At 58.9% G+C, this 14,115-nt stretch overlaps 1 protein-coding gene across 2 annotated transcripts; it reads left to right on the plus strand.

The window, feature by feature from the left end:
- The first annotated feature begins 42 nt into the window (after positions 1–42).
- NAGPA (N-acetylglucosamine-1-phosphodiester alpha-N-acetylglucosaminidase) lies at positions 43–12,903 on the plus strand. 2 transcript variants are annotated; one of them, XM_064153162.1, is made up of 11 exons: positions 43–195; positions 1,047–1,532; positions 2,996–3,135; positions 3,611–3,719; positions 3,993–4,121; positions 5,269–5,477; positions 6,601–6,648; positions 6,735–6,863; positions 9,055–9,201; positions 9,345–9,405; positions 10,480–12,903. In XM_064153162.1, the coding sequence occupies exons 1-11, from the start codon at positions 80–82 to the stop codon at positions 10,700–10,702; spliced, it is 1,797 nt and encodes a 598-aa protein (XP_064009232.1). In that variant the 5' UTR covers positions 43–79; the 3' UTR covers positions 10,703–12,903. The 2 variants fall into 2 exon arrangements, with proteins under 2 accessions (XP_064009232.1, XP_064009233.1); XM_064153163.1 differs by having other exon boundaries at positions 44–195; positions 9,055–9,186.
- Positions 12,904–14,115: the final 1,212 nt, after the last annotated feature.

Below are 14,115 nucleotides of genomic sequence, written 5' to 3' on the forward strand. Positions count from 1 at the left end.
CGCCGAGTGCTCCAAGATGGCGGCGTGCCGGGCCGCGGGCGGGGGCCGCGGGAGGCGGCGGCCGCCGGTGTAAGTGCCCATGCCCATGCCCATGCCCGTGCCCATGCCGGCGGGGCGGGCGGCGATGGGCGCCCGGGCGGCGCTGGCGGCCGTGTTGGCGGCGTTCGGCTGGCTGCAGGTGGCGTGCGGCGCCGGGTGAGTGTCCGTGAAGGGTCCGGGGCGAAGCCAGCCCGGCCCGGTCGTGCCCGGTACCGATTCTGTGCCCGGCCGGTATCGCCGATCCACGTCTGGCGCTCTCACCGAGAGCCGCCGAGTCGATTCCCTGAGGTCCGCTTGGTATCGGTGGTGCGGGTACTAAGCTGGACAGCACCCGTCAGACCGGGGCCGGGTTACAGCAGCACCGGGGACTCCCCGCGGGCAGGGGAGAGGCACGGCCGAGGCTGTCCGTGAGGCCGCCCCCGGTGCGGCCTTCGCTGCCCGCTTCCCCGTGCTGAGCACTTCTGGTACCTTCACACAGGGCTGCTCTGCCAGGGTAGGAAAGATAAAAAGGGGCTGGCGCAGGGCCAGAGAAGGGCAGCAGAGCTGGGGAGGGGTCTGGAGAAGAGGGCTGGGGAGGAGCAGCTGAGGCAGCTGGGGGTGTGCAGCCTGGAGAAGAGGAGGCTGAGGGCAGAGCTCATTGCTCTCTACAGCTCCCTGAGAGGAGGCTGCAGCCAGCTGGGGATCAGGCTCTGCTCCCTAGGAACAAGGGACAGGAGGAACTGGCCTGAAGTTGCCGCTGAGGGGGTTTAAGCCGGACAGGAGAAGGAACTTCTTGCTGGAAACCGCTGTCAAAGCCTGCACAGCCTGCCCAGGGCGGTGGGTTTTGAGCCCTCATCCCTGGAGCTGTTTCCAGGAAGCAGGGAAAGTAGTGCCGAGGGCCATGGCTTAGCCCCAGCCTTGGCAGCGTTAGGGACTGGTTGAGCACCATCTTAGAAGGTCTTTGCCAACCCGGACCGGTTCTGATTCGATGAAGGCAGCCACGGAGCATCCTGCTCTTCTCCTTGCAGGAGCCGCCCCGGCGACCTTCTGCTGCAGCCCTACTTCCCCTCCGGGCACGGCCCTCGGCACAGCCACCGGCAGGTCCGGGACTGCCAGCCCCTGCGCTACGGCAATGTCACACACGAGGCTTGGCCCAGCGACAGCAGCGCGGCCGGGCCCGTGGCCACCACCAGGACCTTTGTGTCTTACGTCCCCGCGGAGGGTAAGGACCGCAAGGTCATCTACGGCCACTTCACTTTCGTCAGGGACCCCCTGAGGACCTTCTCGGTGCTGGAGCCCGGCGGGGCGGGAGGCTGCCAGGCTCGCCGCAGGGCCACCGTGGAGGAGACGGCGAGGCTTGGCGGGTGCCTGGTGGCCCAGAACGGTGGCTACTTTGACATGGAGACTGGGGACTGTCTCGGGAACGTGGTGAGCGACGGCAAGCTGGTGAGGAACTCTGGGGGCCTGCAGAACGCTCAGTTCGGCATCCGGAAGGACGGCACCATGGTGTTCGGGTGAGCACTTGGGGCAGGCTCCCTGCAGGCTGCTGCTGAGCAGCACTGAGCCGCTGCCCAGCGCTGCCTCGGCCTCTCCCGGTTAGAGCAGAAACACTCTTTGAGTGGTGAAACTGGGGCTGTGCTGTGTGTCCCCAGCTGAGCTCCCTGACCTTTGGCTTTCTTGCCTAGGATGAAGAGCAACTGGGTGGGTTACTCTGATGATCTCCTGCTGCTTAGGTTCCTGTGTCCCCTCTCCCAACATGCAACAAGGACACTTGATTGTGGTAGGAGGAGAGGTCTGTGTCCTCTCTGTGTCCTCCCCACAGAAGAGAGGTAGAGAGGGCTGTGGAATGGTGGCTACAACACAGACACACTGGGATTGGAAGGAACTTTTAAAGCTTGTCCAGTCCAACCTCCCTGCCAGGGCAAGGACATTTAGATCAAGAGTTCCAAACAACCTGACCTGCAGTGGTCCAGAGTTGGCATCTCCCATCTCTCTGGGCAGCCTGGGCCAGGCTCTCCCCACCCTCAGTGTGAAACATTTCTCGTCTCTCCACTCTCAGTCTTCCTCTTTGAGCTCAAACTATCATCCCTTGTTCTTCCACAACAGGCCCTGCTCAAAACTCTGTTCCTCAGCTTTGTTCTGGCCCCTTGAAGCACTGAAAAGCCACTAGAAGGTCTCCCTGGAGTTTTCTTCAGGCTGAACACCCCCAGCTCTCAGCTTAGCCTCACAGCAGAGGAACTGCAGCCCATCTATCCAGCAGTGGGCTCCTCTCAGTGCAGCTGCAGGCAGAGTGGCTACTGTTGCTGGAATTTCTCTCAGGAACTGTTTGGTGTCACTGTGGTAGCTGAAAGACAGTGAGGTGTCACAGCTGCTTTACAGATCCCTGAGTGCTCAGTGTGGTTCTGCCCTCGTGTCCTGCCAGCTGGTTCCTGGCTCAGGTCCCCTGGCCACATTCTTGGCAGGAGCTGTTTCATGCACAGTGGCTTGCAACTGCCATTAGGAAGAAATTCTTCCCAGTGAGGTAGGAGGGAGACACTGGCACAGGTTGTCCAGAGAGGTTGTGGATCACAGAATCACCCAATGTGTTCTATGATCACATTGGGTGATTCTGTGATCCACAACCTCCCTGGAGATGTTGAAGGCCAGGCTGGATGAGGTCTTGAGCAGCCTGGGCTGGTGAGAGGTGTCCCTGCCCATGGCAGGGGTTTGGGGCTGGATGATCTTTATGGTCCCTTCTGAGCTGACCCACTCTGTGATTCTGTGATGAACAGGCTTTGTGTAGGACAGTGGAAAGCAGGCTGCACCGTGGCTGCTAAGGTGGTGCTTTGCACTGCTTGGCCTCTAGTTTATAGGTGCAGTAGCCTTCATCCAGCCACATCCTTGCTCCCTGCTTCTGGAGCCTGCTTCTGGAGCAGAAGAGGCTTTTCCATGCTACTGCTGTGAGTGTGGGTAACCCCTCCTGCTCTCTCTGTCCCAGCTACCTGTCTGAGGAGGATGTCCTGGATCAAGCAAACCCTTTTGTGCAGCTGGTGAGCGGGGTGGTCTGGCTCCTCAGAGATGGAGAGGTGTACATCAGTCAGAGCCAGACAGCTGAGTGTGGGGATGTTCAGACCACAGGTAAACACTGCAGCCTGCCTGGAGCCTGTCCTTCTGAGGGGGCTGCTGGGAGGAGGGGGCAGCAGTGGAAATTGGGTTGTCTTGAGTGCAGTTTGCCACTCACCTGAAAGGTCTAAATTGGTTGTGGGCTGCTTTACCCTGAGTCTGCAGCCAGGCCAGTACCAGTAGCTGGCTGCCTGCAAGATGAAGCTGCACTCACCTCTTCAGGGCTGCTGAGCAGAAGCTGCTGAGGATGCCTCTTACAGCAGTGTCAGACTGAGGGCTTGTGAATCCCCTGCTCTGTCTCCACACCAGGCAGAAACTTAACCAGCATGGTTCTGGAGAGGGGCTTGGGGTGAACAAGTGGAGCCTGGGCTCTGTTCCCTTTGTGTTTCAGTCCAAATGAGCTCCTTGCCGAGAGCTGTTTGCAGACAGATGTCTCCCCAAGCAGTCCTGGCACCCAGCTGCTCTGTGCTTTGCTCCCTCTTCTCCACAGGAACCTTTGAGAGGTTCATCAACGTGGTCTCAGCCAGGACTGCAGTGGGACACGACAGGCAGGGGCAGCTGGTCTTGGTTCACGTGGATGGACAGACAGAATCCAGAGGGTAAGGCCATGGTTCTGGTGAGATCTTGGGGCAAAAAAAACGAACTTCAGACACTCTCTGCAGCTGCAGGGCTCAGCAGCTGTCAGCCACGTGTTTTAAGGCAGAGACTTGCAGAGCTCAGGAGGGTAGTTGAAGGCAGGGCCAATGAAGGCCAAGGCAGCCTTCAGGCAGCCATAGCTGGGGTGGGAGAGCTTCCTCCTCCTCAAGAGGAGAGGGGCCAAGCTCCCAGTGGAGCGCTTTCACTGCAGTTAACCAGCAGCTTTGCTTTTGCAGGGTGAACCTGTGGGAGATGGCTGACTTCCTGAGGCAGCAGGGAATCGTCAATGCCATCAACCTCGATGGTGGAGGCTCTGCGACCCTGGTCTTGAATGGCACCCTGGCAAGCTACCCCTCTGAGCACTGGTAGGTGCTGGTGGCACACACCCAGGGCTGCAGCACGAACTCTGCAGCTCTCAGGCCTGTACCTCTGCTCTGCATTTGCCCAGAGGTCACCATGGAAGGGCATGGAACAGCTTCTGAGGGGGATTCAGAACTGCAAAGCTCTTTACTGCCTGCATATTGTTCCCTCTCAGTCATCCAGGATTAAAGCTGAGCTGCTTTCAGCCCTGCCCCAGAGCTGTTGGACAGGGCTAAGTGGCATGATGTGGGAATCAGATAAAGAAGCAGCTCCTAGACTGGGGGGATGCAGAGCTGCAGGTGCACAGAAATTAGCACAGATCGCTCAGCAGACTTTTATCTTGGGATTGGTTAGGCTGGAAGAGACCTTTAAGGTCATCCAGTCCAATGCTTAAGCAGCATTGCCAGGGCAGCACTGAGCCATGGCCCTCAGCACCACAGCTACACAGATCTGAAACTCCTTGAGGCATGGGGACTCCAACACTGCCCTTGGCAGTCTGGGACAGGCCTGGGGCAGCCCTCAAGGGGAAGGAATTGTTCCTCATGGCCAACCTGAACCTCTCCTAGGGTAACTTGAAGCCTCTTGGCAGCAGAGCCTAACCCCCCGCTGGCTGCAGCCTCCTCTCAGGGAGCTGTAGAGAGCAATGAGGTCTCCTCTCAGCCTCCTCTTTTCCAGGCTGAACCCCTCCTAGCTCTCTCAGCTGCTCCTCCCTAGCCCTGTTCTCCAGACCCTTCCTGGACCTGCTCCAGCTCCTCAGTGTCCTTCTGGGAGTGGCACAAAGCTGAGCCCAGCACTCAATGCGTGGCCTCCCCAGTGCTAAGCAGAAGGGGACAGTCACCTCTAGGAAGAGAAACTCAGACCTGGGGACCCTGCCGGGCTTCACGAGCAGCCTGTTCTAGTGTGAGGCATCCCTGCCTATGGCATGGGCTTGGAGCTGGATGATCCTTGAGTTCCCTTCCTACCTATGGCTCTGTGTGAGGGAACCTAAAGAATATTTCACTTTAAAGTCAGTAAGGCCAGGCTGGATGAGGCCTTGAGCAGCCTGTGCTGGTGCGCATGTGCCTCGGGCGGGTGGTCTGTGTGTTCTGCCGGGCAGGGTTGGCCGCAGCAGAGCCTTTTCCCGCCTGATGGTGTCCCCCCTGTGTCCCCCAGCCCGTCCGACAGCATGTGGCGCTGCCCCCGCCGCATCTCCACCGTGCTCTGTGTCCACCAGCCTCCCTGCCAGCCCAGCAACTGCAGCGGCCACGGCCACTGCCTGCAGGGACACTGCCACTGCTCGGGGCCCTTCTGGACAGGGCCAGCCTGTGACATCCTGGACTGTGGCCCTGCCAACTGCAGCCTGCACGGAGCCTGCACTGACTGTGAGTCACTGCCCAAGCACGGAGGAGCTGCCCGCCGGGGTGGCTGCTGGGGGGGATGTCACCAACCTACCTTCGATGGGGGCCTCAAGTGCATCACTGCCTGCAGGCCTGGTGCTCCACAGAGCCCTCTCCTACTCCGGGATGAATCACAGGGTGGGAGGGTTTGGAAGGGAGCTCTGTAGACCATCTAGTCCAAGCCCTCTGCCAGCGCAGGGACACCCAGGGCAGCTCACACAGGAACACATCCAGGCAGCCTTGATGCAGTCACCTTAAAGCTGTAACACCTGGTGCAGCTTGGAATTCCTGGTAGGAATCAGAATGGTGGGGTTGGAAGGGACCTCTGGAGATCATCCAGCCCAAACACCTGCCTAAGCAGGGCACCCACAGCAGCTTGCCCAGTAGCACAGTGCCCAGCTGGCCTTGGAAGCTCTCCACACAAGGACACTCCACAGCCTCTCTGGACAGCCTGCTCCAGGCCTCCAGCACCCTCACAACAAACAACTTTCTCCTCCTGCTGGAGAGAACCTGGGTTCCTCTTTGTGCCCCTTGCCCCATAACCTGGCCCTGGGCACCACTGAGAGTAGTCTGGCCCCAACCTCCTGACAACCACCCCTTAGATATTAGTAAGCATCCACAAGTCCCCCCTCAGCCAGGGCTGAGTTCTGGGCTGATAGAGAGCAGCGCTGAGGTGAGTGTTTGCTCTGCAGTGGTGCTGCATTGACCTGGCTCCTCAGCTGGAGGCAGGGCTCAAGTTTCTGAAGCTTCAAAGCCTGCTCTGAAAGCTGGGTTGAAGTGGGCTTCTCAGCAGGGCTTGTTGATTTGTTATAGAAGGCACAAGGAGGGGTTTAGGTTGGACATTAGGGAGAAGTTCTTCACGATGAGCATGCCGAGACCCTGGCAGAGGTTGCTTAGGGAGGTGGTTCAGACCAGGTTGATGGGGACCTTGAGCAACCCACTGGAGCTGTCCCTGTCCATAGCAAGGGGCTGGAGCTTGATGATCTTGAAGGTCTCTTCCAAGCCAAGCCTTTCTGTGACTATGAGGGGGGCAGCCCAAGCAGGCCAGGCTGCTGCTGCTGAGTCCCTTGCTCTGCTCTGGCTAACGCCTCTGTGTGTGTTTGCACAGCTGGGTGCCTGTGTGATGCTGGCTGGACTGGCACCAACTGCACTGAAGGTAAGGAAGGCTTCCACTCCCCTCCTTCAAACCCACCAAGGGCACAGCTGCCAGGTCCTGAGGAGATCTCTGCTTGTCTCCTGCAGCTTGTCCCAGTGGCTTCTTTGGGGAGGGCTGCAGGCAGCAGTGCCAGTGCCAGAATGGGGGCTCCTGTGACCCCGTCCTCGGGACCTGCTCCTGCCCACCTGGCTACCATGGCACCACCTGTGAGCACGGTAAGGCTGCTCTGACTCCCTTGGGTCCCTTCTCGGCCACTTCTTGGCATCACAGCCAGTGTCAGGGCTGCCAGGCAGGCTCAGGCTGGCACTGCGCAGCTGCAGTGCAACCTGCCAGTTCTTAGGGCTTGCCTGGGCTACCCACAGAGGGGAGCAAAGGGCAGGGAGTTGGCTTCCACTGGGGCAGAACGTGGGTTCCTCTGTGGTCCCTGCCTCAGAATGCTGCAGAGCTCTGCCAAAGCTGGAGTGGGGAACAGCAGTGCTTAGGCATCCAGGCCCTGCCTGTGCCTGACCTGGAGTGATAGAATCATAGAATTGTATGGAGATCTTTAAACTCATCCAGTCCAACCCTTAGCCCACCTCTGTGAAGGCTGCTGCTGAGCCATAGTCCTCAGCACCACAGGTCCATGGCTCTGAAACCCCTCCAGACATGGGAACTCCATCATTCCCCTGTGCAGCCTGGGCCAGGCATTGACAACCCTCAAGGGGAAGAAATTGTGCCTCATGCTCAACCTGAACCTCCCCTGGGGCAACTTGAAGCCGTTTTGTATTCTGTCACTTGTTCCTTGGGAGCAGAGCCCAACCTCCACCTGGCTGCAGCCTCTTCTCAGGGAGCTGTAGAGAGCAATGAGCTCTGCCCTCAGCCTCCTCTTCTGCAGGCTGCACACCCCCAGCTCCCTCAGCTGCTCCTTCCCAGCCCTCTTCTCCAGACCCTTCCCCAGCTCTGCTGCCCTTCTCTGGCCCTGCTCCAACCCCTTAGTGTCCTTATGACTGTGAGAGACCCAAACCTGAGCCCAGGCTTCAAGCTGTGGCCTCCCCAGTGCTGAGCACAGGGACATGATCCCTGCACTGCTCCTGCTGCCCACAGCATTACTGATCCAGGCCAGGCTGCTGGTGGCCTTCTGTCACCTAAGACTAGGGAGAAGAACTCAGGCTGAAGCAAGGGAGCTTCCAGAGAAGCCAGACACCCCAACACAAAGACAAGAACATGTTTCTGAGGTAGAAGAGGGTGAAGACCCCTGGTGCCATGGCCACACCTTTCTGGCACACCTCCAGGCATGGGGACTCTACCACCTCCTGGACAGGCCCTGACCACTCTGGGGCAGCAAAGAAATTTTTTCTTCTCTCGAACTCCATTGCCTCTCTTTCTGTCACCTGGGACTAGGGAGCAGTGTCCAAACCCTACGTGGCTGCAGCCTCCTCTCAAGGAGCTGTAGAGAGCAATGAGCTCTGCCCTCAACCTCCTCTTCTCCAGCCTCAACACCTCCAGCTCCCTCAGCTGCTCTTCCCCAGCCCTCTTCTCCAGACCCTTCCCCAGCTCTCTTACTCTTCTCTGGCCCTGCTCCAGCTCCTCAATGTCCTCCTGGGAGTGAGGGCCAAGAACTCAACCCAGCACTCAAGCTGTGGCCTCCCCAGTGCTGAGCACAGGGGCACAGTCCCTGCCCTGCTCCTGCTGCCCACAGTATTGCTGATCCAGGCCAGGCTGATGGTGCCCTTTGTGCCCACTTGGGCACCCCCTGGCTCATCTTCAGCTGCTGCCAACCACTACCCCCAGGTCTTGTTCTACTGGGTACTTTCCAGCCACTCTTACCCAAGCCTGGAGCCTTCCTGGGATGATCCAAGCCAGTGAGTGTGAGATGTTGCAAAGGACCTTTCTGGCTTGTGACCCTCAAACTCCATCTGCAGACAGCTGACAGCACCAGGGGTGGTCTGGGCTGTCATCAGCTTCTCCTGGGTGCTCAAGGTCCCTGTGCCTGACTGCAGCCCACTCTGGTGCCACGGCAAGCTAATTACAGCATGCCTATGAGCTTCTGGTATGCATGGCCTCAAGCTGCCCCAGGGCAGGTTGAGGTTGGACATGAGGAACAATTCTTCCCCAGAAGGGTTGTCAAGGCCTGGCCTAACCAGTGATGGAGTCCCCATCCCTGGAGGGGTTTCAGAGCTGTGTAGCTGTGGGCTGTATCTTAGAGGTGCCCTGGCAGTGCTGGGTTGAGGGTTGGACCTGAAAGGTCTCTTCCAGCCCGACCCCTGCCATGGTACTGTGGTGCTCACAGTAGTGATGTTTTTGTTCCCAAGCTCACTAACCTGCTCCTCGACATAAACTAAGAGCAGTGAGCTTGGAGCTGGCTGCTTGCAGCTCAGTTGAGGCTTGCTGTGACAGTGACCAACCTCTTTGTGCTCCACCCCCTAGAGTGTCCCCTGGGCTGGTATGGGCTGGACTGCCAGCAGCAATGTGAGTGTGACCACTCCTGTCCCTGCCACCGCCAGACAGGCAGCTGCAACCTCACCAACGAGCTGGAGATGCAGGAGCAGCTCAGCAAAGGTACCTCTGCGGCAGGTGGGGCTTGGAAGAGGAGCTGGAGGAGCACAGTGTTGTGGTGCTGGAATTTTTAGCTCTGGCTGCCCATCAGCTTCCCTCAGCTGTCTCTTTGGAGGGCACTTGTACACTAATCCATCCCAGTTCTTCTCTCTGTTTTCCAGCCGGGAGGTGTTTGGCTTCCCAGGAGAAAGCAAGGAGCAAAGACAGATTGTCCCTGTCAGAGTAAGTGTGAGGAGCCCATCCTGCTGTGGGGTGCTGGTGGTGCCTGTGGTGCTTATCATAGAAGGGCAAGCAAACTGGGGAAGGGGCTGGGGAGGTGCAGCTGAGGGAGCTGGGGATATGGAGCCTGGAGGAGAGGAGGCTGAGGGCAGAGCTCATTGCTCTCTACAGCTCCCTGAGAGGAGGCTGCAGCCAGTTGGGGATTGGGCTCTGCTCCCTAGTCTCAGGTGCTAGAAGGAGAGGCAATGGTCTGAAATTGTGGCAGGGGAGGGTTAGGTTGGAGAGGAGTTAAAAATTCTTACCCAAGAGAATGGTCAGGGACTGGCACAGGCTGCCCGGGAGGTGGTGGAGTCTCCATGCCTGGAGGTGTTCCAGAAAGGTGTGGCCATGGCACCTGGGGCCAGGGTTTGTGGCCATGGTGGTGCTGAGATGCTGGCTGCACTGGCTGAGCTTGGAGGCCTTTTCCAACCCAAACCATTCCATGCTGGTATGATTCATCCACATGTATGTGCACACCCAAAGTTCATGCCACCTGCTGCAGTTCCCACTGCATCCTGGGTGCCAGGGCAGTGTCAGTAAAGCTTTGAGCTGCTTCATGGTCCACAGTGTCTGTGTTGTGACTGCTTGATGTCACCTACAGCGTTCGTGAAGGGCAGGATGAGGACAGGGAAGGTGCTAAAAACCTTGATGTGAGACCTGTACTGAGCTGCAGCTCCATCAGTGACCACAGCCTGATCCTGGTGCTCTGCAGCTCACAGTTTCTAGATTGATGGAATGGGTTGAGTTGGGAGAGACCTTCAGGATCATCCAGTGCCAAACCCCTGCCATGGGCAGGGACAGCTCCCACCAGCCCATGTTGCTCAAGGCCTCATCCAGCCTGGCCTTCAACACCTCCAGGGAGGTTGCGGATCACAGCCTCCCTGGGCAACCTGTGCCCTGCTGAGTGCAAGCATTGGGCGGGAGGAGCTTCAGAGTTCCCTTCCCAAGCCACCCTCCGTGGTTCCTCCATGTGCAGCCTGGGGGCAGGGAGGGGCAAGTGCAAAGCTGCTGCTGACCTGGGTCTTTCTTGCCCGACAGAGGAGCCTGCCTGGCCACCAGCTGCCTGCTGGCCCTGCTGCTGCTGCTGAGTGCCCTGGGCAACGTGGGGCTGATGCTGCGGGCAAGACGGCAGCAGCCTGGGCCCTACCTGTACCAGCCACTGCGGGAGCTCAATGGCACCAGCCAGGCCTGCACCTCTGCTGCCTGCGAGCCAGAGGACGCCCAGGATCAGAGCCAGGCCCTGCTCCAGAACCCGGGCTGAGCCCTGCAGCTGCCTGCCAGCCCTGTCTGCTGCACTGCACAGCTGCTGAGCCACGCTGGAGCTGCGGCTGCCTGGCTCAGCCGTGCTGGGAGCTGGCTGCTTCCTCTCCCTCCTCTGCTGCCCCAGGGCTCTGGCATCGACTACCAGGAGAGGCTGTGGGTCACCAGCCTTGGGGCAGCTTCCACTCAGACTGGTGGGTGAGGGAGCTGCAGAGGGGAGGGAATGGGCTGCTGCCAGCCATAAGGTGGGCAATGGGAGCCACAGGGAATTCAGGAAGGTCCTTTCTTACCTGAGCTGCAGCATCAGTTGTCTCTAGCAGGAAGCTGGAGCTGAGGCAGCCAGCTCAAGGATGTTGTAGTCTCCCACTGCCTTCCCACTCACATTTGTAGTGGAAACCTGAAAAATGCTGATTTTAAAGCACTGAGGCAGGGGCAGCTGGTGGGGAACCCACAGTACCCATGGTCATGGCCATACTTGGAGACTCAGAGGCTGCCACCCAGGGCTGGGGCTTCCCTGCTCCTTCCTTCAGTGCTGATGGCAGGGCCAGAGCCTTCCCAGCCTGTCTCAGTGCCAGGTGCAGTGCAGGAGGAGGGTAGAGAGCACTGCATGAGGGGAGGTCCTTGAAACAACATAAACAGCCTCCCCAGTCCCAGAACCTCATCCTCGTGTTCTCTCACAGCCCCTGGACCTGCCCTGCTCTGGCCCTCACTTGGGAAGCTGAAGATGAGCCAGGAGGTGCCCAGGGGCTAAGAAGGCATCCAGATCAGCACTGGTGTGGGCAGCAGGAGCAGGGCAGGGATTGTCCTCCCTGGATTCAACACTGATGAGGCCACAACTTGAGTCCTGTGTTCAGATCTGGGCCACTCCCAGAACATGGAGGGGCTGGAGCACAGGTCCAGAGAAGGGCAACAGAGCTGGGGAAGAGTCTGGGGAACAGGGCTGGGGAAGAGCAGCTGAAGGAGCTGGGGGAGTTGAGCCTGGAGGAGGCTGAGGGGGACCTCATTGCTCTCTACAGCTCCCCGAGAGGAGGTTGGTGTCAGCTGGGGATTGGGCTCTGCTCCCAAGGAAGAAGGAGCAGGACAAGAGGAAATGACCTCAAGTTGCCCAAGGAGGTTCAGGTTGGACATAAGAAACTTCTTCCCTGGAAGGGTTCTCAAGGCCTGGACCACACTGCCCAGAAAGGTGTCCTGGAGGTGTTTTCCAAGAGGCAGAGATGTGCTGGGGGCCATGGCTCAGTCCCAGCCTTGGCAGAGTTAGGGAATGGTTGGCCTGGAGGAGCTTGAAGAGCTTTGCCAACCCACACAGTTGAGTGCCTTGGTGCTTCCCTGTCCTTGGGCACAGTGACAGCCAGCAGGGACCCCTGGCACTGAGCCCCTCCCCCAGCTGGGCTGCAGCTCAGACATCCTTGCAGATCTTTAGAAGGTATCTCAGTACAAGAAGGACCTGGAGCTGCTGGAGAGGGCCCAGAGGAGGCCATGAAGATGATCAGAGGCTGGAGAGCCTCTGCTGTGGGGACAGGCTGGGAGAGTTGAAGCTGCTGAGCCTGGAGAAGAGAAGGCTCCAGGGAGACCTCAGAGCAGCCTTCCAGTACCTGAAGGGGTGGCAGGAGAGCTGGGGAGGGACTTTGGACAAGGGCTGGGAGTGCCAGGCTGAGGGACAATGGCTTTGAGCTGGTAGAGGGGAGACAGTGGCACAGGTTGCCCAGGGAGGCTGTGGATCACAGAATTACATTCCATAGGTCCACAACCTCCCTGGACGTGTTGAAGGCCAGACTGGATGAGGCCTTGAGCAACCTGGGCTGGTGGGAGGTGTGGCAGGAGGTTGGAACTGGATGACCTTGGGGTCCCTTCCAACCCAGCACATTCTGTGATCCCTGCACTGCCTGCTTAAGGTTGTGGCTGAGGAGAGTCAAGTCTCCAGGAGAGTCAAGTGCCTTCCAGGGAGCCAGAACCCAGAGCTCCTGGCAGCCTGGGCTCAGAAGCAGCTGCTGTGAAGGGGGCAGGGAGGAGCAGGGTGGGTTAGTTTCTGAGCACACTGATGGCATTTTGGGGAGGGGGGGGGAGAAAATCCCCAAAAAGATGTTCTGGAAGAATTCTGCTCTGCTAAGTGACGCCATGAGGTTGTCCCTTGTCTCCTGCTGCCTTCCTTGCCCCTGTTAAAATTCAGGAGAAGGGAAATAAAAAGAAGAGAGGGGGAAAGCATCTCCTTTGGCTTATTTGCACTTGGGAGGTGGAAGAACCCAACTGGTTTAGCTTCAAAGTGCCAAGGCAGAGCTCAGAAGCTGCTTCCCTACCGGACTGGTGCAGCCAGCTCTGATGAGGCAGGAGGGTGGCAGAGCTGAGGAAGAAGAGGAGCAGCTTCAGGCATGCAGGGCGAATGCTCTGCAGGCCCAGCCCCCCCCCCCCCCCCCCGCCCCCACCTCCTCTTCCTAGCTCAGAGACCTGCCGGGGGGGTGGGGGCAGGCTGCAGGAACCTTGCTGCCAGCAGTCCAGGAGCCAAACCTTTCCCTAGTGGGAGGAGAATTAAGCAGGGCAAAGCAAGGGGAGCACAGGCAGGGGGTGGTGACCCCTGTGGCACTAGGGATGAAGGCACAAGAAGCTGAATCCCTGACTTGGCAGAGGGAGGGTGAGGCTGGGATCGCTCTAGAGCGGTGGCCTCAGCTGGGAAGGGCGTTTCTAGCAGCAGAATCGGTTCTGGCTGAAGGAGGGACACACACAGACAACTCCACCTCAAGCTCCTGATTGCCCAGAGCAAAGGCAGGACTTTGCCCTCTCTGCCAAGCTCCATTCTCAATGAGATGCCCTGGGCACAAGTTTCCTTCCCCTGGGAGAAGTGGTGAAGCCCACAGAGCCTCCAGGGAATTCTCACAACTTTCCCACAGAACTCAGCCATCTGCTCCACTCTCAGAGGGAGAGGCAACAAGTGGGGGAGTCATTTCCTTGGCTCCAACCCTCCAAACAGCCAAGCAGCTTCTGTAAACATCAGCTCCTTCAGCTCCTGGGGCTCTCTCCTGGCAGCCAGCAAAGGAGAGAGCAGGGACAGGAGGAGCTGTCTCACATCCTGACTCCAGCAACCTTCAGCAACCACTGGTCAGAGGGAGAGGAACCCCAAGGGCTGACTGAGGCTCCGTGAATTGCTGAGCTGCAGCAACCACCACGGTGCTGCCACCACTCCAAGCCCACAGCTCTGTGAGCTGCTCCCAGACCAGCAACTGGAAACTCCTTGTGTTTAGCCCACACTGACCACAAGACAGGAGGAGCTCCTTAGCCAGGGTGACCTGAGCAGCTGCAGGGGCATTTCCTTCCTGATCAGGGCACGGGGAACCTCCTGAGGGCTGAGGTCTCCACACAGCATGGGTAGAGTTGAAAGCAAACGTCTGGGCACAACCCAAGTGCAAAGACCCAAGGGCAGTC

The sequence above is a fragment of the Pogoniulus pusillus genome, chromosome 13, assembly GCF_015220805.1.
Source record: "Pogoniulus pusillus isolate bPogPus1 chromosome 13, bPogPus1.pri, whole genome shotgun sequence".
NCBI classification, from domain to species: Eukaryota; Metazoa; Chordata; class Aves; order Piciformes; family Lybiidae; genus Pogoniulus; species Pogoniulus pusillus.

Coding starts and splice junctions, on each gene's coding strand:
- NAGPA (XM_064153162.1), top strand. CDS start 80: ATGCCCATGCCCATGCCCGTGCCCATGCCGGCGGGGCGGGCGGCGATG. Junction 3,136..3,610: donor TGGGGATGTTCAGACCACAG/GTAAACACTGCA, acceptor TCTTCTCCACAG/GAACCTTTGAGAGGTTCATC. Junction 6,864..9,054: donor TGGCACCACCTGTGAGCACG/GTAAGGCTGCTC, acceptor TCCACCCCCTAG/AGTGTCCCCTGGGCTGGTAT.